The 25,511-nt window shown below is 42.3% G+C and overlaps 1 protein-coding gene across 1 annotated transcript in view; it reads right to left on the bottom strand.

The window, feature by feature from the left end:
- IPO4 (importin 4) overlaps positions 1–25,511 on the bottom strand; it is a 71,940-nt gene that overhangs the window by 43,177 nt on the left and 3,252 nt on the right. The window contains exons 2-14 of the mRNA XM_067469738.1: positions 24,606–24,692; positions 22,893–22,972; positions 22,591–22,632; positions 19,832–19,961; positions 18,831–19,010; positions 15,847–15,912; positions 11,399–11,500; positions 11,204–11,287; positions 9,519–9,680; positions 6,553–6,606; positions 6,359–6,468; positions 4,630–4,738; positions 1,241–1,370 (exon numbers count right to left, since the gene is read on the bottom strand). Coding sequence (XP_067325839.1) covers positions 1,241–1,370; positions 4,630–4,738; positions 6,359–6,468; positions 6,553–6,606; positions 9,519–9,680; positions 11,204–11,287; positions 11,399–11,500; positions 15,847–15,912; positions 18,831–19,010; positions 19,832–19,961; positions 22,591–22,632; positions 22,893–22,972; positions 24,606–24,692 — 1,336 coding nt within the window. The remainder of the gene's footprint in view (positions 1–1,240; positions 1,371–4,629; positions 4,739–6,358; positions 6,469–6,552; positions 6,607–9,518; positions 9,681–11,203; positions 11,288–11,398; positions 11,501–15,846; positions 15,913–18,830; positions 19,011–19,831; positions 19,962–22,590; positions 22,633–22,892; positions 22,973–24,605; positions 24,693–25,511) is intronic.

Genomic DNA, 25,511 nt, shown 5'->3' with positions numbered 1-25,511 from the left:
TTTTTCAGTCAGTCTGTTGTTGTTAGAGATTAGAGTAGGAAGGCAGTTTAGGAGCTCGTGTTTTAAGATCAGTTAAGAGAAGGCAGTTTGCCTTAGGTTTGCCAGCAAAAGAAGCTGTAGCAAACTGGTACAGCTATTTAGGGAGAAATAGCTGGATTTGTAGTTAGCTAGGCCACAGTTGAGGGTAGCTAAGCTACAGTTGTATCTTGGCAGAGATTCAGATCCTGTCAAGTGTACTTGTTGTTAAAGAGCAGAAAAACTCTGTATTAGTAACAAAGAAAGAGCCATTACATGTAACCATTACGCTTGCAAGACATAAGCCAAAACCTCTATGTAACAGCCAAGATTTTAAACAGCACTTGCTTTCTTCTGTATTTCTTTCAATAAACTTTCCTTGATTATTTTAAAACTCAAAAAGCCTGAGTCAAGTGTGCCATTTGTGGCTATAGTTTTTTTTTAACCTCAACTGTTTTCCTTTAAAGAAGCAATTTAAGAAGATACAGTGCTTGGTGGTCCTTAAAAAGCATTTTTAATATTTTAAACAGCTAGGGTGTTCCTGTACATTTCAGTTTATGGTGGCAGCGGAAGTTAATTAGTGAGAGTTATTCCCTCAAGCGTTATAGAGGTGCCAGTGAATTCTTTATATTGGAGGGACAGTTGGAGTGATCTGTTTTACCCCTGTCCAGATATTGTTTGGCCACACGACTTGCCTTTATAACCATCACTAAAAAAAACCCTGAAAAACACAGCAGAAGAGACTTAAAAAGCCAAAAAAATAAAAAATACATTACAACGCATTCTCAAAACCACACACATACACCTATATATACACATGCAAATGCACATATATACAAAAATATGCACACACATACACACACACAAAACACATATACACAGACTGGACCACAGCAATGCATAGCAGGGGATGGCTATTAATATAATAACAACAACAACAACAAGAATTATTAAAGTTACTCATTGCTGCTTTTGAGAAGAAAATTAACCAAGAATTACATATCGACAGTGGAACCCAAACCTTAATTTCTAGTCACTTTCAGATTATTATTTGTTTCTGGAATACAGTTCAGAGGGACTGCAACTCTCTAGCCATTCTAGCTGAGTACCTTTTGAGCTGTTGCCAAAAAATGGCTCTATCAAATGTTGAGAAATGTTAACAAGAAGCAAAGGAGGAGAAAGAAAGAGTGGGATAGAGAGAAAGGAGGGAAGGCGGGAGTCTCACCCAGGTTCTCCACAAAGTTTTCCAGGGCATAGTAGGCTTTGGCCATGTGGCTGGTATGAGCCAGTTGGACGCCCTCCAAGTAGCGCAAAAGCAGCGGCATGATGTCGTCTGAGTAATTGGCAATGTCGGGCTATGGAGAGCGGGGCAGAGAGAAAGAAAGACACTTCAGACCCATTTTGTGCTGCACTAGGGAAGATATTCTTGTTATGTAAACAGAGAAATAATTGTACAGTCTCTGGCAAGAGGCATTTATCCAGACAATGCTTCCATTCAAGCAGAGCAGCAGATGTTTCAAAAAGCAACCCTACAACACACCAGAGCTTTCCATACAATTCATGTTGGTGACATACTTTGGAGACATGCGTTCTTTTACGACACAGTCATCCGGTTTTACTATCAGAGCAGAGGTTAAATCAATCCCTTATAAGAGATATGGATGCATAATGCAATGTATGGGAGGGTGCGACATCTCTCATGAAAACCTTTTGTTTATTTTTCAAAATATAGAATTTCTTGGGTTGTTGTAGGTTTTTCGGGCTATATAGCCATGTTCTAGAGGCATTCTCTCCTGACGTTTCGCCTGCATCTATGGCAAGCATCCTCAGGGGTAGTCAGGTGCAGGCGAAACGTCAGGAGAGAATGCCTCTAGAACAGTGGTTCTCAACCTGGGGGTCAGGACCCCTGGAGGGGTTGCGAGGGGTTTTTAGAGGGGTCGCCAAAGACCATCAGAAAACACATTTTCTGTTGGTCATGGGGGTTCTGTGTGGGAAGTTTCACCCAATTCTATCATTGGTGTGGTTCATAATTCCCTTGATTATAGGTGAACTATAAATCCCAGCAACTACAACTCCCAAATGTCAAGGACTATTTTCACCAAACTCCATCTGTGTTCACATTTGGGCATACTGAGTATTCATGCCAAGTTTGATCCAGATCCATCATTGTTTGAGTCCACAGTGCTCTCTGGATGTAGGTGAACTACAACTCCAAAACTCAAGGTCAAGGCCCACCAAACTGTGGGCCATGGGAGTTCTGTGTGTCAAGTTTGCTTCAATTCCATCGTTGGTGGAGTAAAGCAGGCTCTTTGATTGTAGGTGAACTATAAATCCCAGCAACTACAACTCCCAAATGACAAAATTAATCCCCCCAACCCCACCAGTATTCAAATTTGGTCCAGTGATGAAAATACATCTTGCATATCAGATATTTACATAATAACAGTAGCAAAGTTGCAGATATGAAGTAGCAATAACAATAATTTTTTGCTTGGGGGTCACCACAACATGAGGAACTACATTAAGGGGTCGTGACATTAAGAAGGTTGAGAACCACTGCTCTAGAACATGGCTATATAGCCCGAAAAAACCTACAACAACCCAGTGATTCCAGCCCTGAAAGCCTGCGACTATAGAATTTCTTGCTTATTTCACATAGACTTAGAGGTTTCACGCAATGCACCTACATATTGCAGCTGACACACTAACGTAATGTGACTCACAGTTTGGAAAGCTCTGCAACACACTATTAATAAATCAGAATACACCCCCAAAGTGGTGTGTTGTGCAGAGGACATGAATGCTCAATGAAAGACATAACCTACATGAACATTAAGTGAGTTAAATAAATACAAAAAAACCTAAAGATTTATCCTACAAAATGTAATTTATTAAGTGCTATTTACCGTATATACTATAGTATAAGCCGACCCGAATATAAGCCGAGGCACCTAATTTTACCACAAAAAACTGGGAAAACATATTGACTCGAATATAAGCCGAGGGTGGGAAATGCAGCCACTACAGGTAAATTTCAAAATAAAAATAGATACCGATAAAATTACATTAATTGAGGCATCAGGAGGTGAAATATTTTTTTAATATTTACATAAAACTGTAATTTGAGATAAGACTGCCCAACTCTGATTAAATCATTACATATCTTCAATGTAAATGTACTTACGTATCCTTCCAACAATAATAAAGAGAGTAAAATAATAAATATTATAATAATAATAAAGTAAAATAATGGAAATGCAATAATAACAGTAATAATAGAGTAGAATAATAAATGTAATAATAAAGTAAAATAATAAATGTAATAATAATCATAAATAGTGTAAAATAATAAATGTAATAATAATAATAGGGTAAAATACTGCAAATGTAATAATAATAAGGAGAGTAAAATAATACATGAAATAAAAATAATACTAATAACAGAGTTAAATAATAAATAACCTTGACTCGAGTATAAGCTGTGGGGAGCTTTTTCAGCCTAAAAAAGGGGATGAAAAACTAGGCTTATACTCAAATTTATACAGTACTCACCCATTTATGCCAAATTATTTAATTTATTTATTGAAAACATTTATATTCTGCCCTTCTCACCCTGAAGGGGACTCAGGGCGGAGTGCAGCAAATATACAGCAAACATTCAATGCCAGGACACAAATTCTTATATACATACATAAACATTTAAAACATTTATCTCAATATTAAAATACTCCATTTAAAACCGTCCTTGTCATCCACGTCAAATCTAATTGGCCTGGTAATCTTTCCTGTTGCCTCTTTATTGGCCTGTCCCGAAAGCTTGGTCCCACAGCCAAGTTTTTACCATCCTTCTAAAGGACAGAAGGGAGGGGGCCAACCCGATCTCACCAGGAAGAGAGTTCCATAGCCGGGGAGCCATCACCAAGAAGGCCCTGTCTCTCATCCCCACCAATCGTGCCTGTGACAATGGTGGGACGGAAAGCAGGGCCTCCACGGAGGATCTTAATCTCCGTGATAGTTCATAGGGAGAGATGCGTTCGGACAGGTAAGTTGGGCCGGGGCTGTTTAGGGCTTTATAGGCCAAAGCCAGCACTTTGAATTGTGCCCGGCAGCCAGTGGAGCTGACACAACAGGGGGGTGGTATGCTCCCTGTATGACGCTCTTGTAAGTACTCTAGCTGCCTCTCATTGGACTATTTGAAGCTTCCGAGCGGTCTTCAAAGGCAACCCCATGTAGAGTGTGTTGCAGTAGTCTATCCTAGATGGAACGAGAGCTTGGACCACTGTGGCCAAGTCTGACATCCCAAGATACGAGCGCAGCTGGAGCACAAGTTTTAATTGTGCAACCTGGGATCCCAATGCAGCAAAGTAGGGTCCACTCAGTACACAAGACAACAAACAGAGAATTCGAATTGTCTGAGTAATCTTTTCATCACAAGTTATTTCCAACTTATGGTGGCCCTTTGCAAGACTTCAGCCAAGACCAATTACCATTGCCTTCCTCTGAAGCTGAGAGGGTGTGACACTCCCAAGATCACTCGATGGGTTTCCATAACCAAGTGGGAATTGGAATCCAGGCCTACGCCTGCAATTTGCCCACCATTGCAACTTGGCTCACCTGCAGGTTCTCAGAGAACTGTCCCAAGGCAAAGAGGGCTGCATTTCGGACCACTTGACTTTCATCTAAAAGCGCCCGGCACACTACCTGCAGCATGGGCTGGAGATGCCTGCAAGAAAACAATGGCCAGATGGAGCATTAAAAATGCTTAAAGGTTATTGATTCCAGCATCAGTGTAAGTCTTCACATGATTCTCAGGTTAAATGTAAAACACATTCAATAAATTCAATAACTATTTGTTTACTCTATTTGTATCCCGCCTTTCTCAAGGTGGCTTTACATCTGGCAACTATTCAATGCCTTTGAACAATAAACAGTTAGAATACACTTACGTTAAAAAATTGAAATTAAATGCACATTAAAACATATAAAACACTGCATTTACTATTAAAATCACACCATCCTCAGTTGTAATCTGGGGTCATTCCAAAGATCAATTGCACGTATTTCGAGGCTATTATTGCACTCCAAAGGCTTGACCCCAGAGCCAGGTTTTCACTTTTTTTCTGAAGACCAGGAGGGAGGGAGCTGCTGTAATATAACTGGGGAGGGAGTTCTACAGGCGAGGGGCCGCCATTGAGAAGGCCCTGTCTTTTGTCCCCACCAGATGTGCCTGCGACGGAGGTGGGACCAAGAGCAGGGCCTCCCCTGACGATCTTGGAGTCCTCGTGGCCAACAAGTTAAACATGAGTCAACGATGTCATGAGGCAGCAAAAAAAGGCCAATGGCATTTTGACCTGCATCAAAAGGAGTCTAGTGTCTAGATCCAGAGAAGTCATGCTACCCCTCTATTCTGCTTTGGTCAGACCAATTTACCTGGAATCACACTATGTCCAATTCTGGGCACTACCACTGAAGGGAGATGTTGACTCTAAGCTGGAATATGTCCAGAGGAGGACAACTAAAATGATCAAGGGTATGGAGAACAAGCCCTATGAGGAGCAGCTTAAAGAGCTGGGCATGCTCAGCCTGAAGAAGAGAAGGCTGAGAGGAGACATGATGAAGGCCATGTGTAAATATGTGAGAGGAAGTCACAGGGAGGAGGGAGCGAGCTTGTTTTCTGCTTCCTTGGAGACTAGGATGCAATGGAATAATGGCTTCAAACTACAGGAAAAGAGATTCCACCTAAACATGAGGAAAAACTTCCTCACTGTGATATGTGGCTGTACTAATATATTTAATCAAATTTATTACAGCCCCTGGTGGCACAATGAGTTAAACCCTTGTGCCAGCAGGACTGGAGAACAAGCCCTATGAGGAGCGGCTTAAAGAGCTGGGCATGTTTAGCCTGAAGAAGAGAAGGCTGAGATGAGACATGATAACCCTGTATAAGTATGTGAGAGGAAGTCATAGGGAGGAGGGAGCAAGCTTGTTTTCTGCTGTCCTGGAGACTAGGATACGGAGTAATGGCTTCAAACTACAAGAAAGGAGATTCCATCTAAACATTAGGAAGAACTTCCTGACTGTGAGAGCTGTTCAGCAGTGGAACTCTCTGCCCCAGAGTGTGGTGGAGGCTTCTTCTTTGGAGGCTTTGAAACAGAGGCTGGATGGCCATCTGTCAGGGGTGCTTTGAATGTGATTTTCCTGTTTCTTGGCAGGGGATTGGACTAGATGGCCCACGAGGTCTCTTCCATCTTTATGATTCTATTCCCTTTGCTGGGTGAGGGAGTCTGGAAGCTGAAATCCCCCAAAAACAATAAGTTCAACATTCAAGGAGTTTGGAACCTACTTCTTCCGGATGTGATCCCCGCAGCCTTCAGCCAGAACCGCTAAGCACATGAGGCCAGCTTTCCGGTGGTACGGATTGGTACTCAGAAGCGCTGGTTCCATTAACGGTGTCTGCCAAGGAATGAGGGTTTTTTAAAACATGACTTCTAAGTCTTGTTTCTGCTGATCCTCCCATTTAATATTCTCCATACTTACCAGTTGGGGGAAGAGCTTCTCGGGGGGAAGGTGAAGGGCCAACATATCTACCACCTGATAGAAGAGACAGGAAAAGCATAGAATCAGAAAGGCCTGCTGGGAGAAGGCATGTTGGGAAGTACGTTTTTTAAACGAGGTGGGGTTCAATGAGCAACTCAAGGGAACGATGGGAAAGAAAAAAGCAGAGGCACAGATGAAGGGTACTCTGGAATAAACACAATTTGTCACTCCATTAATTGCTGTGCGAGCTGTAGTTTACAAGATCTTCATCTTCTTTGCCAGAGGGCTGGGGCTCTGCCAAACTACAACTCCCAGGATTTAATTGCACCAAGTCATGTCAATTAAAGGTGTGTCAAACCGCAGTACCTCTATAGAGTAGATCACACATTCAACTCAAGGCCCATGGGCCGAATCCAGCCTGTCATGTCATTTTATGTGGCCCTCCTGTATTTCTCATTGCTAGACATCATGTCTAGAGCAGATAACAACAACAACAACAACAGTGATAATATAGGTAAAGGTTTCCCTGACATTAAATGTAGTCATGTCCGACTCTGGGGGTTGGTGCTCATCTCCATTTCTAAGCCAAAGAGCCGGCGTTGTCCGTAGACACCTCCAAGGTCATTGTGATCCCCAACTTTGGGATCACAACTAGACACAGTGAAGACATCTGCCCTTGCGCTATGCTACTCTGCTGCTGAGTATGCATGCCCAGTGTGAAAAACATCTCACCTCCAAGGTCATTGTGATCCCCAACTTTGGGATCACAACTAGACACAGTGAAGACATCTGCCCTTGCGCTATGCTACTCTGCTGCTGAGTATGCATGCCCAGTGTGAAACACATCTCACCACGCTAAAACAGGGGATGTGGCTCTTAATGAGACATGCCGCATTATCACAGGGTGTCTGCACCCTACACCACTGGAGAAATTACACTGTTTAGTTGGTATTGCACCACCTGACATCCGCCAGGAAGTAGCAGCCAATAGTGAAAGGACCAAGGCAGTGACATCTCCAGCTCATCCCTTGTTTGGATATCAGCCAACATGTCAATGACTTAAATCAAGAAATAGTTTTCTAAGATCTACAGAGACACTCACTGGAACACCCCAGCAAGTGAGAGTCCAAAAGTGGCAGGCTCAAACCCAGAACCTCAACCAATGGCTGATACCAAATGAGAGACTCCCCTCTGGGCACACAGAAAACTGGACGACTTGGAATGTGCTGAACAGACTGCGCTCTGGCACCACGAGATGCAGAGCCAACCTCAAGAAATGGGGCTACAAAGTGGAATCCACGACATGCAAGTGTGGAGAAGAGCAAACCACTGACCACTCGCTGCAATGCAACCTGAGCCCTGCCACATGCACGATGGAGGACCTCCTTGCGGCCACACCAGAGGCACTCCAAGTGGCCAGGTACTGGTCAAAGGACATTTAATCAACTACCAAACTTGCAAACTTTGTGTTTTGTCTGTTTGTTTGTTTTGTTAAAAATGTAATACAACTGTCTGGTTGCTCCTGACACGATAAATAAATGTGGCCAGCATGTCTGCATGGAGTGCCATTTCCTTCCCGCAGAAGCGGTACCTACTGTTCTACTCACATTTGCATGTTTTCAAACTGTTAGGTTGGCAAAAGCTGAGCCTAGAAGCAGGAGCTCACCCCGTCCCGTGGATTCGAACCACCAGCCTTTTGGTCAGCAAGTTCAGCAGCTCAGCAGTTTAACCCACTGCGCAATTACACTTCATTTGTATTCCGCCCTATCTCCCCGAGGGGACTCAGGGCTGATTCTAGTATACACAAACACAAAGGCAAACATTCAATGCCTAGAAACAATGAAACACAGATAAAGGTAAAGGCTTCTGGCTCTGAGGGGTGCTGCTCATCTCCATTTCTAAGCCGAAGAACCGGCGTTGTCCATAGACACCTCCTAGGTCATGTGGCCAGCATCACTGCACAGTCATTACCTTCTTGTGGAAGCGGTACCTATTGATCTTCTCACATTTGCATGTTTTTGAACTGCTAGGTTAGCAGAAGCAATGGGAGCTCACCCATTCTGCGGATTCAGACCACCAACCCTGCAGTTAGCAAGTTCAGCAGCTCAACAATTTACCCGTTGCAACTGCAGCCCCACTGCAGATGGGAGTAGTAATACAGTCACATCTGGAAGACTGCAGTTTGCTCTATTTAGTTAGGATATTGGGGCTTGAATTTAGATACAAGGCTTGTGGATATGATGCCTGACTTTCAAATCTCCTCTAACATTCCTCCAACCTCAGATCCACAAGTGCTGTTGGGTTGCAATTCCAATAATAATAATAATAATAATAATAATATTTATATTCCGCTCTATCTCCCCAAAGGGACTCAGGGTGGAATTCAAGCATAAAAGGCATTCAATGCCCGAATACAACAACAATACATCCACGCTAACAACATTTATACAACCCAATATATAAATATGAATTATAACTTAACTAAAATTAAATAAAAAGCACAGCCTCTTATAACAGACATAAAACAAAACATCAAATGTCAAATGGAAACATTAATTTCCCATTTCTTTGGGGCAAATAGATTAATTATCCCCAGTCTGCATAATCATAATCAAGAGTGATGGGAGTTGTCATTCAATAACCTCTGGAGACACAAATTGGGTAAAAACGAAAAAGCACCAACCGCTATGTAAAACAATTATAGTTGGCCCTCTGTATCCACATATTCTCTGTACATGGATCCAACAGCCTTTTGAAGGCAAGCATAAGGCTGACGTGGCCCTCAATGAAAATGGGTTTGATACCCCTGGTGCCAAAGTTGATCCAAGAATGTTGGTACTCAAGGAAACAGAGGGCATGCTGGAAATGAAGCATCCCTATCAAGGCTAACTAGAAAAGGACAAGCTGGAACCAAGCAAGACAAGAAGCCTGGGAGGGCAAGGCACACGGCGTGACCCACAGAGGACCTGGGCTGCATAGTGCTTGGGGGTCTGGACTTCGGCCCTCTCCTCGATGTCCTCCTCTGTCTGCTCGTCCTCTGCGTCCATCTGTCCTGGAGGCGGCTCTGCACTCATGATGGGGAACAAGGTGGTCAGGATGGGAGAGAGAAGCTTGTGCTTCAGGATGGTCTGGAGGGCGAGAAGGAGGGAGAGATCGCCATTGAGCTGGTCTGCTCTGGGAATCCATCTAGTATCCCTCCCAAGTAAATCAACACACAAAAGCACAAACATACCTTCATCTATATCAGGCATGGGCAAACGATGGCCCTCATTTTCGAAACCCCCCCCCCCCAGCTTATACTTGAGTAAAGCTATTTCTTATTTTACTCTCTTATTATTATTACATTTACATTATTTTATTATTATTATTTTATTACATTTATTATTGTACTCTAATTATTATTACATTTACTATTTATCTCTATTTATTATTAATATTATTACATTTATCATTTTACTCTAATTATCATTACATTTATTATTTATCTCTATTTTTATTTTTTATTACATTTATTATCATTTTAATACATTAATTATTTTACTCCATTTATTGTTATTACTACATTTATTATTTATCTCTATTTATTATTATTTTTACATTTATTATTTTACTCTATTGCTATTACATCTATTATTTTACTCTATTATTTTTACATTTACTATTTTACTTTATTTATTATTGTTATTATTACATTTACTATATTATTTGAAACACAACAGGATGAATCTACAGCAGACAAGATCACTCTGCTGCCTGTTGTAATGGATCACATGTCGAACCCTTCCCAAGTGTCTAGGACTATGTGATGTATTGGCGAATAATGCGTGCAGATCCCAGTAAGGTGGCCTTTTGCATCTGGCAGATGGTCATTTTGTCAGCGCTGATTGTGTTTAAGTGCAGGCCAAGGTCTTTGGGCACTGCGCCCAGTGTGCTGATCATCAATGGGACCACCTTGACTGGCTTGTGCCAGAGTCTTTAAATCCTCATATTGTGTCAGTTTTTCCAGTTGTTTCTCTTTCATTCTGCTGTCACCTGGGATTGCAACATTGATCCATACTTTGTTTTTTAACACAATTGTGAGGTCAGGAGTATTGTGCTCCAAAACGTTTGTCAGTCTGAATTCGGAAGTCCCAGAGTAGCTTGACATGTTCCTCCTCCTCCTCCTCCTCTTTTACTCTATTATTATTACATTTATTATTTTAGTCTATTATTACTGTTATTATTACATTTCCATTATTTTACTCTATTATTATTATTATTACATTTATTATTTACTCTATTATTTTTGTAAGGATATGTAAGAACATTTACATTGAAGGAGGTTACAATAAATAAATAAACACCCATAGAAAACAATCATTACTATAGAACTAGAGCAAATGAGGTCTATCGAATGCAATTTTCTGAATGAGGGTTCCAAATAAACCCAGGAACAGATCTAAAAACCAAGACACCAAGATATATATATATATATATATTTCGGTTGGGCTGTGCAATGTATGTACGACACTTACTGGATATAGACTGGATAATTATGGTAGATTGTTAATTTTGGGGATCATGTAATAGGATTGATGTGCTTTGTCACTCTGATTTTAAAAAATACTAATAAAAATTGCATTGAAACACCTGCCTATAGGATGTGGCTTACCTTGCTCTTGAGTTTGATGAAGAAGCTGATACAGGATAGTGCCTTCACGCGGAGAGTGTCACCCAAGGCTTGATTGGAGGCTATCTACCAAATGCAGAAGTGAGAACCTGAGTTTAGCTCCTCTTCCAAAGAGAGGGGGGCACCAGGAATCAGGTGAAGGTGGGGCACAGGAAAGGTGAGCATAGACATATTCACCTCCAGGCAGAAGCTAACGATCTCTGTAGCGTGCTGGGCAATGATGGATACTTCCGTCTCCATGAGCTCATCGAAAACCTCCATCGCTTCGCTCGCCTGGGTCTGGTGGCAAGAAGAGATGATGGCCACATTGGTCATCATATGCCATGTATGGGACAGAGGTGCAAAAATCATGTGAGGATATGTGACATACAGCTTAACATATGGCCATCATCACAGGCCTGAACAAGAAAAAGAATGCATCTACTCTGTAGAATTAATGCAGTTTGACATCACTTTGATTGCCATGGTTAAACACTATGGAAACTTGGGATTTGTAGTTTGGTGAGGCACCAGAACTTCGTGGCAGAGGATAAAGATCTTGCAAAAGCACAGCCCCCATGATTCCACAGCACTGAGCCAAGACCATCTACACTGGAAACCTGGGATTTATAGTTTGGTGAGGCACCAGAACTCCATAGCAGAGGTTAAAGATCTTGCAAAAGTACAGCTCTCATGATTCCATAGCATTGAGCTAAGACCATCTACACTGTAGAATTAATGCAGTTTGACACCACTTTGGTTGCCATGGTTAAACACTATGGAAACCTGGGATGTGTAGTTTGGTGAGGCACCAGAACTTCGTGGCAGAGGATAAAGATCTTGCAAAAGCACAGCTCTCATGATTCCATAGCATTGAGCCAAGACCATCTACACTGTTGAATTAATGCAGTTTGACACCACTTTGATTGCCATGGTTAAACACTATGGAAACCTAGGATTTGTAGTTTGGTGGGGCACCAGAACTTTGTGGCAGAGGATAAAGATCTTGCAAAAGGACAGCTCTCATGATTCCATAGCATTGAGCCAAGACCATCTACACTGTAGAATTAATGCAGTTTGACACCACTTTGGTTGCCATGGTTAAACACTATGGAAACCTGGGATTTGTAGTTTGGTGAGGCACCAGAACTCCGTGGCAGAGGATAAAGATCTTGCAAAAGGACAGCTCCCATGATTCCACAGCACTGAGCGAACACCATCTACACTGGAAACCTAGGATTTGTAGTTTGATGGGGCACCAGAACTTCGTGGCAGAGGATAAAGATCTTGCAAAAGCACAGCTCTCATGATTCCATAGCATTGAGCCAAGACCATCTACACTGTAGAATTAATGCAGTTTGACACCACTTTGGTTGCCATGGTTAAACACTATGGAAACCTGGGATTTGTAGTTTGGTGAGGTACCAGAACTTCGTGGCAGAGGATAAAGATCTTGCAAAAATACAGCTCCCATGATTCCACAGCATTGAGCCAAGACCTTCTGCACCGTAGAATTAATGCAGTTTGACATGACTTTGATTGCCATGGTTAAACACTATGGAAACCTGGGATGTGTAGTTTGGTGAGGCACCAGAACTTTGTGGCAGAGGATAAAGATCTTGCAAAAGGACAGCTCCCATGATTCCATAGCATTGAGGTAAGACCATCTGCACTGTAGAATTAATGCAGTTTGATATCACTTTAACTGCCATGACTAAATGCTATGGAAACCCGGGACTTGTATAAAGTGGTGTCAAACTGCATTCAGTCTGCAGTGTAGATGCCCCCTTGCTTGGTCACCCACTCTTTGACCTCTGACTTAAGCAACAAGCTATGAAGCCCCTGATGGTGTAATGGTTTTAACCCTTGTGCCAGCAGGAGTGCTGACCGAAAGGTTGCCAGTTCAAATCCGGAGAGTAGGGTGAGCTCCCATCTGTCAGCTCCAGCTTCCCATGCGGGGACATGAGAGAAGCCTCCCACCGGATGATAAAACATCCGAGTGTCCCCTGGCCAACATCCTTGCAGACGGCCAAGTCTCTCACACCAGAAGCGACTTGCAGTTTCTCAAGTTGCTCCTGGCATGGAAAAAAAAGACACACAAACCAAAGCTTAGCACTAGGTGCCAATGTGACTAAGGTTTTACAACCTTGTATTTTGACACTTTTTGTGCCATCTTCCCACCAACCTGATTTAATTATTACGGCTCTGTGGGTGAATTTTGATTTGGCAGAAAGCAAGAGAGGACGGGGGCAGCTCAACAGAAAGGAATGTTTTTGAAAAGTAGGGTCAGCCTGACCTCTTCTCTTGGACCGGACGCAGAAACAGAAGCTAGTCAGTCTGATTATTTTTTGAAAACAGTGAAAGATAAGGAAAGCAGGTCTTGTTAGAGGGAAAGAGTGCAAGCACAGTGTTGTCAAGGATATGGCCTTGTTAGGTCTAACGGCTATAATTAAGACAAAAGTGGAACAGAACTGGGGATGAGGGATTTCTTTTGCCTGAATACACTTGGCTTTAAAGGCGGGGGACAGGGAGAACTCATTTAAGTTGTGTCTTCAAACCACTGAGACAGTGAGAGAAAAATAGAGAATTGAAATATTTCAGAATTTGGGTTGCTGTGAGTTTTTGAGGCTGTCTGGCCATGTTACAGAAGCATTCTCTCCTGATGCTTTGCCCACATCTACAGCAGGCCTCCTCAGAAGTTGTGAGGTCTGTTGGAAACTAGGCAAGTTAGGTTTATATATCTGTGGAATGCTCAGGGTGGGAGAAAGAACTCTTGTCTGTTGGAGCAAGTGTGAATGTTGTAATTGGCCACCTTGATTAGCATTGAATGGCCTTGCAGCTTCAAAGCCTGGCTGCTTCCTGCCTGTGGGAATCCTTTGTTGGGAGGTGTTAGCTGGCCCGGATTGTTTCATGTCAGGAATTCCCCTGGGTTTTTTTTTAGTGTTCCTCTTTTTTCACTGCCCTCATTTTAGAGTTTTTAAATAATGGTATCCAGATTTTGTTCCGTTTTCATGGTTTCCTTCTTTCTGTTGAAATTGTCCACATGCTTATGGATTTCAAATAATCTATATAAATAAAAATGTAATGTTCATTTGTGGGATTAACAGAACTCAAAAACCACTGGACGAATTGACACCAAATTTGGACACAAGACACCTAACAACCCAATGTATGCCCTTCACTCCAAAAAAATAAATAAAAATGATTTTGTCATTTGAGAGTTGTAGTTGCTGAGATTTATAGTTCACCTACAATCAAAGAGCATTCTGAACCCCACCAACGATGGAACTGAACCAAACTTGGCACACAGTTCTCCCATGACCAACAGAAAATACTGGAAAGGGTTTGGTGGGCAGTGTCCTTTGGTTTTGGAATTGTAGTTCACCTACATCCAGAGATCACTGTGGAGTCAAACAATGATGGATCTGGACCAAACTCTACAAGAATACTCAATATGCCCAAATGTGAACACTGGTGGAGTTTGGGGAAAATAGAATCTTGACATCTGGGAGTTGTGGTTGCTGGGATTTATAGTTCACCTACAATCACAGAGCATTCTGAACCCCACCAACAATAGAATTGGGCCAAACCTCCCACACAGAACCCCCATGTGGGCTAAAGCAATGCGTGGCAGGGGACGGCTAGTTATAATAATAGTAAACATTATTTATATTCCACCACCAGCTCCCCCAACGGGGACTCGGAGCAGTTTACATGGGGCCCGGCCCAAACAACAAATTAAAATACAAAAAAATACAAATTGCAGTAAAATAAACAACATAACATTAAAGTATAAAATATCAGAGCATATAAACAATATACACAGAATGTAACCTGACACGGTGGTTGGTCCAGCATTCAACAAAGGATTCCCCTAGGCAGAAAGCAGCCAAGCTTTGAAGCTGCAAGGCCATTCAATGCTGGGAAACCATTGAAATCCACAAGTATGTGGACAATTTCAACAGAAAGGAGGAAATCATGAAAATGAACACAATCTGGCTTCTGGTATTTAAAAACCCTCTAAAATCAGTAAATAAAGAACAACACTCAATCAATAGGGGAATTCCTGACATGAAACAATCAGGGCCAGCTAACACCTCCAAACAAAGGATTCCCTCAGGCAGGAAGCAGCCAGGCTTTGAAGCTGCAAGGCCCTTCAATGCTAATCAAGGTGGCCAACTGCAACATTCACACTTGCCTTCAACAGACAAAAGTTCTTTCTCCCACCATGGACATTATTCCACAGATATATATACCTCACTTGCCTAGTTTCAAACAGACCTCACAACCTCTGAGGACACCTGCCATAGACATGGGTGAAACATCAGGAGAGAATGCTTCTGGAACATGGCCATACAGCCCGGAAAACTCACAGCAACCCAGTGATTCTAGCCATGAATGCTTTTGACAACACATTTCAAAATTTGTTTACAATATTCACGCCTATATTTGCACAGCTAACCCTCCACATTTGCAGGGTTTGGGGATGCAAGACCCCAATGCAAGTGGAAAAACCATGACTCAAAAATCACTTTGCCATTGACATAGGGCTTTCATGTGCATGTCTCCCAAATGCCATCTGACAGAGAGAGAAAAAACAAATGGATCAAACACATTAGGCATTAAACATACAAAAGAGTTCCCACCTCGTCCACAGAGATCAGTTCTCGGATGGCTGAGAGCAGCTTAGGCACCATGGAAGACATCAGACTCTGGGAGATATAAGCAAATAAGAGAATATTTGGTATGTTTATTAGTTAACCACCTCCCACTCCAAAGATAGGTCCCCATGCCTGTAAAATTCACCCACTAAGATTTCTTGAACTGGGTCATAGTCTTAAGGGACTGTAGAAACAATTCCAACTTGGAACAGACTCTTTTTCTATTATTACGCACAGTAAACATTCCCCCAAATAAGCCTTGTAGTTGCCTTCAAAGGGCTGTTGAATTCATGAATAGAGAATCAGTGTGTTGTAATTCAGCCACTGATTGTTCCTAATGTCAATGAGGAAGTGGATCGTGGGATTTCTGGGCCTAATGAGCCTGTGAGCCAGCATGAGATTTTAAGTCCTGAAATTGAGTGTTCTGTGACTCCTGCAGTGAGTGAAGGCGAAGGTCACATTCCTGAGAGGGGCCCAGAGCAGTCTTTCTCTAGGGAAGTCAGTTCAGAGGTGAAGAAGGTCATGAGCTGATAGATAGGAGACTTAGTTTTCGTAAACTCCAAGCTGATTCACAGACTCGGCAAAAGTCACAACACATGTTAGAGAAAAAGCTGTTATCAGTTTGCCAGGGAAAACGGAATGATTTCATGGTTTATTAGAAAGACCAAAGGGATTTTTCAGTAGTCTGGTCAAAGTTGGAGTTGAAGCAACATCTCAAGTCCTAGTCAAGCCTGCCAAGGGAATTATAGTTTCATAGTTCCACTTGTTCATGTCCCATGCTTCCAAGTTTAAAGGATTGTTCTTGAATTTTGTGCACTAGATTTTATGATGCCTTGTGTATCCTGATTCTTTTGCATTCCTGGTTTTTAATGCAACTCTTGTACCTTGAATCTTATGGATTATTTCATACATTTGGACTTAGATGTTTTTACTATTTTGCTGAACTGCTTTTTATATATTCTTCAATAAACTGTTTTGCTTATTTACATTGGACTGGAGTAAGGGGAAGACATAGGGAGGAGGGAGCAAGCTTGTTTTCTGCTCCTCTTGGAGACTAGGATGTAGAACAATGGTGTCAAACTACAGGAAAAGTGATTCCACCTAAACATTAGGGAGAACTTCCTAACTGTGAGAGCTGTTCAGCAGTGGAACTCTCTGCTCCAGAGGGTGGTGGAGGCTCCTTCTTTGGAGGTATTGAAACAGAGGCTGGATGGCCATCTGTCGGGGGGGGGGAGGGGGCTTTGAATGTGATTTTCCTTCTTCTTGGCAGAATGGGATTGGACTGGATGACTCACAAGGTCTCTTCCAACTCTATGATTTTCTGATTCTATGAATGTGGTGGTTACACACACACACACACACACCATATGGTGGTCGGTGCTCTTTAGTTTTTACGCAATTTGCCCCCACCCCCACCCCCCATGTTACTGAGTGACAACTCCCATCACTTTTAATTATCCTTCATGTGGACGGGGAATAATAGAAATTAGGCATGGATAGAGTCACTTGGATAACTCGTTGCTCGTAATAATTTTGGTAAAATTACCTTTTTGAAGTGATGTCGAAGCTTTTTTAAAACTGGAAGTCCCTTTGCCCTTCCAAAGTCTTTTCCGCCATTTTTGTTACGACTCAGGAAGTGAGTCGGAAATGATTCAGCTTTTCCCCACTTCTCGTCTCTGGCCTCGGCTCAAGCTGGAGAAGCCAATTTGAAACCAGAGAAGGAAGGAATTCCCTAGCTTCGGCTCAAGCCAGAGAAGCCAGTTTTAAAGCCAGAGAAGCCAGTTTTAAACCAGAGAAGGAAGGAATTTCCTCCATTTGCTTTCCCCCGCTTCTGGTCCTCGGCCTCAGCTCAAGCCAGAGAATCCAGTTTTAAAGCCAGAGAAGAAGGGAATTTCCTGGCCTTAGCTCAAGCCAGTTTTAAACCAGAGAAGGAAGGAATTTCCTCCACTTGCTTTTCCCCGCTTATAGAATCATAGAATCAAATCATAGAATCATAGAGTTAGAAGAAACCTCATGGGCCATCCAGTCCAACCCCATTCTGCCAAGAAGCAGGAATATTGCATTCAAATCACCCCTGACAGATGGCCATCCAGCCTCTGTTTAAAAGCTTCCAAAAAAGGAGCCTCCACCACGCTCCGGGGCAGAGAGTTCCACTGCTGAACGGCTCTCACAGTCAGGAAGTTCTTCCTCGTGTTCAGATGGAATCTTCTCTCTTGTAGTTTGAAGCCATTGTTCCATTGCGTCCTAGTCTCCAGGGAAGCAGAAAACAAGCTTGCTCCCTCCTCCCTCTGGCTTCCTCTCACATATTTATACATGGCTATCATATCCCCTCTCAGCCTTCTCTTCTTCAGGCTAAACATGCCCAGCTCCTTAAGCCGCTCCTCATAGGGCTTGTTCTCCAGACCTTTGATCATTTTAGTCGCCCTCCTCTGGACACATTCCAGCTTCTGGAGTAAAATAACTACTTTCAAAGTAAAGACCACCCAATGAAACAGGAAATAACACTTTTAAACCATTAACAAAAGGATACAGAAGTCTTGGAAGTTTCGAAAAGTTTTGATAATTTTTTTCTGTGAAAATTGAAATTGATTTTAGAATCGAACCACCAGTGCCCCCTACATCCGAAAGGAGTTTTGAACAATTTTTCTTGTGGATCAACCAAGCCTAATAGGAATTGCAAACCAACAGCAATTGTGGCACTGAGGTTGGAGAAAGGTAAAAAATTAAATAGGATTTTTAAGCCAGACATCCTATGTACAAGCCTTGCCTCCAAATCCAAACTGCACTCTTTTGACTAAACAGAACAAACTGCAGCTTTCCAGTTGCTACTGCATCACAACTCCCATCCGCTCCAGTTATAATGCCTAATGAACACAGTATTAGATTTTTTTTAAAAGAAAAAAACACACATTCCCCATTTTTTTAGAGGAATACCTAAGTTATTTATGTTTTTTTCCCCAGTTACCCACCATCTCATCTGAGCCCAGTCCAGGCACCATTGTGGTGAGGCTCCGAAAGGAATAGTAGAGAGCTGCCGGCTGTCCCCGAATGTTGAGGGTCTGGTGGAAGAGGCGCAAAAGGTCCTTGTAGTGGGGAGCAAAGAGCTCGGGGTCCAGTTCCAGGGCAGAATGCAGGAGGAGCAATCCCACCTGTCGCCAGAAGAGGGTGAAAGAGGAATTTCGGGTTTAAATATCTTCTACACTAGGAAAGGGCAAACTTTGACCTTCCAGGTGTTTTGGACTTCAACTCCCACCATTCCTAACAGTCTCAGGCCCCTTTCTTTTCCCCCTCAGCCGCTTAAGCGGCTGAGGGGTAAAAGAAAGGGGCCTGAGGCTGTTAGGAATGGTGGGAATTGAAGTCCAAAACACCTGGAAGGTCAAAGTTTGCCCTTTCCTAGTAGGTACAGTAATAGGAAATGTGAGAAAGTTGGGGGGAAAGTCTAATTTTCTGACATCACTTGATTGGAGCCTGGAAGGCTTATCCATCATCAAACAGGTGACTGACCATCATTTGAAGGCGTGTCCCTTATTTGAGGTCCTTAACACTTATAAGGTTGGCAATATTAAAAGAGATTCCCCAATTTGTGAGTTGGAAAGCTTCTCTTTTTACACAAACTGGCAAAAAAATAGTATTTATGGGTATGGGCCCTTCATTAAGACAGAAATGTAGTCATTGTGTCATTTATGAATGTGGAAAATATGATAAGTAAACACGAAAGGGATCCTAATCTTTACTGACACTTAGTATTGAGTGGGAATACAAACTTGTTAATGGCTAACTTCTTGATGTTTACGTGAAAAGTCATGCATTTCGATGGTCCCTTACTATGACAACACTTGCAGGGGTTTAGAAGTGTTTCAATCGGTTCTGGTGTTATTTTCGGGGTTTTTTACAGGTTTTTTTATTTGGGGGGGGGGGGTGTTTATTGTTGTTGTTTTTTTTGGTAGAATACATTGAATCTCAGCGTTACCTGGCACTGGATGGGATCCCGGGAACGGGCGCCTTGTTGGATGACATGAAGCAATTGAGGCCATTTCTCCAGCGTCTCGTTCTTCAAAATGACAGCGGCCAGCTGGGCCAAGCCTAAGGAGACCTTATGGCTGGAAGAGAGGTTTCAGGTGGTGGATATAAAGAAATAATAATAATAATAATAACACTTTCTTTATATTCCACCCTTCTCACCCCGAAGGAGACTCAAGGCACTCAAAGTACATGTACAAACATTCAATGCCGCTTTGTAAAGACAATACACAGACAGACAGAAGAGAAGGTGGTGGTTTGTTTCAGCTGGATTTGATGCCATAGAAAGCTGGGCTCGAGTCCAGGGGGTGCTGTTGCTCTATCCTCTATGACAAAGAGCCATCAGGACTTCCGACTTCCTTTTAGTCGCCCACCATTTTCTGATCTTTTTTTATGGCGTCATAAAACACCTTCCCTGCTTTTAGCGGTACCTAATTTCTCTAATCACAGCTAAAGCTGTTTTCGAATTGCTTAGGTAAACAATGAGCTAGGCTGACAGTTGGCAGCTCATGCCAACCCGAGGCTTCAAACTTGCAATCTTTTGGTTGATAGATCTTATAATTGCTGATGATTTACCAGCTGTGCTAAACCTCCGGCCCAATGAAACAGCATGAGCCCTATCATAGTCAATACTGGGTTTTAACTTTGCTTTTGGCAGTGTTTCTTAATGCCTAAATGTAGATGTTCCTATTCTGACATTTGTACATTTTTTGGTGCTGGGCATTGACTGTAATATGCGAGTATGTGTGTAGTCTTCCAGGTGTTTTGGACTTCAGCTCCCAGAATTCCTGACCATTGAACAGACTTGTTGCTTCTTAGACACCTTCCACATTGAACTGGATTATATAGCAGTGTGGATTCAGATTATCTGCCTTGATATTGCTGTGTGGAAGAGCCCTGAGAGTTGGAGACCCAAAACCTGGAGGGTTGCAGGCTGAAGAGGCCTTGTCTCAATTATATTTCCCATGGAATTCACCAACTTGCACAGTAAAACACAGGCGCATATTGATTAGATGCTAAAGATATATGCATGTGTATGTGTGTGTGTGTGTATATATATATATATATATATATATATATATATATATATATATATGAGAGCCCTTATTCCACTTACCCCACAATGCCCCCAACTTAGTGACTCTCCAGAAAGAACAACCATGCCACCTCCAACACAGCAAAGGGCCTCTAAGTGCAAAGACACAAGACTATTGTTCTTCTGTGCCTTTAAATTGAGTCTGGCTCACAACAGGCCTATCACAGGATTTCCTTGGCAAGATTACTTCAGAGGGGATTTGCCACTATTTTCCTTTGAAGCTGAGCCGCTTTGAGTCTCCTTGTGGAGACGAAAAATGAGGTATAAATAAACATCATAATAATAACTGAGAGAGGGTGACCAGGCCAAGGTTTTCATGGATGAGCGAGGACTTCAAGCCAGGTCTCCTAGTCCAGTTTTCAACCATTTTATCACGCTGGCTCTGTAGACAACCAACTAACCCATTGATATTTTTGCCAAGTCCAAAAACCAGTTTGACTATGAGGAGCGGCTTAAGGAGCTGGGCATGTTTAGCCTGAAGAAGAGAAGGCTGAGAGAAGATATGATAGCCATGTATAAATATGTGAGAGGAAGCCACAGGGAGGAGGGAGCAAGCTTGTTTTCTGCTTCCTTGGAGACTAGGATGCGGAACAATGGCTTCAAACTACAAGAGATGAGATTCCATCTGAACATGAGGAAGAACTTCCTGACTGTGAAAGCCGTTCAGCAGTGGAACTCTCTGCCCTGGAGCGTGGTGGAGGCTCCTTCTTTGGAAGCTTTTAAACAGAGGCTGGATGGCCATCTGTCAGGGGTGATTTGAATGCAATATTCCTGCTTCTTGGCAGAATGGGGCTGGACTGGATGGCCCATGAGGTCTCTTCCAACTCTTTGATTCTATGATTCTATGACACAAAGGGAAGAATTATATGTATGTGTGTATGTATACACACACATATATAGGCATATATCTTTAGCATCTAATCAATATGCACCCATGTTTAGCCTGAAGATCAATATGCACCCATGTTTAGCCTGTGCCAGTTGGTGAATTCCATGGGAAATATAATTGAGACAAAGCCTCTTCAGCCTGCAACCCTCCAGGTTTTGGGTCTCTAACTCTCAGGGCCCTTCCACACAGCTATATAACCCAGAATATCAAGGTAGATAATCTGAATCCGCATTGCTATATAATCCAGTTCAATGTGGATTTGATACAGCTGTGTGGAAAGGGGCCTAAGAAGCTCAAGTCTGTTCAATGGTCAGGAATTCTGGGAGCGGAAGTCTAAAAAACCTGGAAGGCTGCAGGTTGAAGAGGCCTGAATTTTTGGACTGTCCTGCTATTTAACGTCCCCAGATTTCACTGTATGCCTCTGCCCTAACCAGTGGCTTCAGCTGGAGACAAGACTAAGATCTCAGAATTTCCTTAGCACCAATCAACAGGAAGAACTTGGAATTTTCCTTTTAGGATTACACCTCCCAGAATCCACACTTAACATGATCACAGCCCGTAAAATAAAAACATTAACTTTTTCAAGCTCCAATGAAGAGCCTTGCATTTTTTTCTCCTTCCACACAACATAACAGCACAAACATATGTCATTTGGGGAAAAGTTCTGAAGCACACCAAAAGTTTTCTTAAATTATTGGGTGCAAAGTCTGTAGCACGCACTTACTCTGTTTCCTTCTGCAAAACGGTCAGCACAAGCTTCTTCAGCCTGCAAGAGACAAGAAGACATGTTTACGACAACTGGGTGGAAAACGAAAGAAAGGCCAAGAAAGAATCACAGTCAAGCTCTTCAAGCTCCCATTTTCTATATTTGCAGTTGTGTAGCATCTGTGACCTTTTGCCTGTTTGGGGACTACAACTCCCATCATTCTTCCCCAGCTGAAATGTTGGAGAGAATGATGAGGGTTGGAGTCCTACAAGATTAGAAAGGACACCGGTTCCCTCGCAGCCTCCTTCTTCAGCACTCACGTGTCCTGCTCAACTGCACTGAGTTTCTTCCAGTGTTTGGTTAGTCGCCTCCTCACCAGCACAGCAGCAAGTTGACGGATCTGAGGAAAAAGCAGAGGATGAGAAGCAGATATATGAGGGAGTCGGAGGGAGAGCCGCAGGGTCCCCACTGTATGTGTATGGCATGCCTAAGAAATAGTTGCAATTGGAAGTTGAGCACAGAATGGTATTGGAGGACTATGAATGCCAAGGGAAGGAATCACCATGTCTTCCAGAACAACTCTGTGGTAAACATCTGGTGTAAGATGACCATATAGAGCAGGCATGGGGCCAACTTGGGCCCTCCAGGTGTTTTGGACTTCAACTCCCACAATTCCTAATAGCCAGTAGGCTGTTAGGAATTGTGGGAGTTGAAGTCCAAAACACCTGGAGGGCCCAAGTTGGCCCAGGTCTGATATAGTCATACTAGGGATGTAGAAATTCACAGAAGGAACGTATTACTTAAATCTGCAAATAATCAAATCCACAAAATGTAAACTTTCAAATCTGGAGGGCCAACTATACAAACGCAGGAACCTCAGCTAAACACAACAAAATTTACATTATGGTCTTGAGTTGTGTACTGGCTACACAGGAAGGTTATAGCGAAGAATATGGGTGCATCTACACACATACAGTTTAACCCCAATTTAGCTTCAATTAATACAGTTCGACCCAATTTAACTCCCATGGCTCCATGCTATGGAATCTTGGGAGTTGTAGTTTGGTGAGGCCCCAGCACTCTTTGGCAGAGAAGGTGAAAGAGCTTGTAAAACTTCAGCACCCACGATTCCACAGCATTAAGCCATGACAGTCAAAGTGGTGCCAAACTATAAAGCCCTAAACCAGTGGTTCTCAACCTGTGGGTCCCCAGGTGTTTTGGCCTAAAACTCCCAGAAATCCCAGCCAGTTTACCAGCTGTTAGGCTTTCTGGGAGTTGAAGGCCAAAACATCTGGGGACCCACAGGTTGAGAACCACTGCCCTAAACGGTTCTGGCCCAACTTACCTGTCTGAACGCATCTTCCCTTATGAATCTGCTAGGACTTTAAGATCGTCTGGGGAGGCCCTGCTCTCGATCCCGCCTGTGTCACAAACACGTTTCGTGGGGACGAGAGACAGGGCCTTCTCAGTGGTGGCCCCTCGGCTATGGAACACCCTTCCTGGGGACATTAGATCGGCCCCCTCCCTCTTAACATTTCAGAACTTGGTTGTTTGAGCAAGTGTTTGAAAATGCAAGGTAAAAGACATAGGAATTGGAACGACTGGACAACGAGATGGGACAATGTTCTTTATTAAGAGACACAAATAGTAAATAATCTATGTTTTAATAGTCTTGTTATGGTTTTATATTATTTGTTAATGTTTTTAAATGTTTTATGGTGTTTTTGGGCATTGAATCGTTGCCACTGTAAACTGCCCTGAGACGCCTGAGGGCTGAGAAGGGCGGTATACAAATACAGTAAATAAATAAATATACTGCATTAATTCTACTGTGCAAATACAGCTTGTGAGAGGTTGGATTTTTTCGCTGGCATCCATCATTACCTGACTGGACATGCCCAAGGAAAAAATACCTTGGGCGTGCCATAAACACACAGTAGGGATCTTGTGACTGGCACCAACAATATCTTTTCAAAAATTCCAAATCAGCTTCAGTAGGTTGAAAATAAGGAGTTGGTTTCACTATGACTTACCTGTGGATCTTGAGAATTGGACATGACATGGCTGAGATGGGACAACGCCTGAGGTTGCTTTAGGGCCTCCTTCAGCTGGGCTGTGGCCTTAGGGCAAAACAGAAACCAAGATGAAAGGTCTGGCAGTCAAATCTATACAAATTCAGCTGGTATAGAAAGTCACTGGGAAGAGGGCTTAATGTGTTTTGTTCATCATTACTTGTTGTTACGTGCCTTCATGTCAAATTCAAGTTACAGTGATTCTATCCTAGTCTTTTCTTGGCAAGAGAAGCACTGATTTCCTCTAAAGCTGACATAAGAGTATGACTTGTCCAAGGTTGTCCAGTGGGTTTCCATGACTGAGTAGGGATTTGATTACTTGTCTGAGCCAGTTTTTAGATCAAAAGTACCCAAATCAAACAATACACACCTAGTGCTAGGAAAAGTTACTTTTTTGGATGACAAGTCCCCAAACCCCTGAGCCAGCACATGGCTAAACTCCCAAAATCCCTCTGAAAACACCATATTTCATCTAAACTAACGTGTACTTTTTTCACAACTATAATGCAGCTTTACCTTAGATTTGTATTTCACCCAATATAAATCTAAGGTGAGTTAGGAAGTTATTATTGAAGTATAAGTTTAAGAATCCTTTAACCACCATATGTCTAGAGTTAGAAAATAATAATAATAATAATAATAATAATAATAATAATTTTCTTACTCGCCTTTCCTTGTGGTTTGAGGCAGGTTACAGCATAATTCAAACTCATAAACATTATAAAAAAATCTATATACATATTAATATAAAAGATACATATTAAACGTATTTCTATAAAATACATATTAAAATACACAGAAGAGGTTAAACGCAAGACACGAGTTTAAAATTCGTGTTTAAATTCAGATTATATTTTTGGACTCAAA

This window comes from Anolis sagrei, chromosome 6 (genome assembly GCF_037176765.1).
Source record: "Anolis sagrei isolate rAnoSag1 chromosome 6, rAnoSag1.mat, whole genome shotgun sequence".
Lineage (NCBI taxonomy): Eukaryota > Metazoa > Chordata > Lepidosauria > Squamata > Dactyloidae > Anolis > Anolis sagrei.
This window is presented reverse-complemented; position numbering and strand designations above follow the sequence as displayed.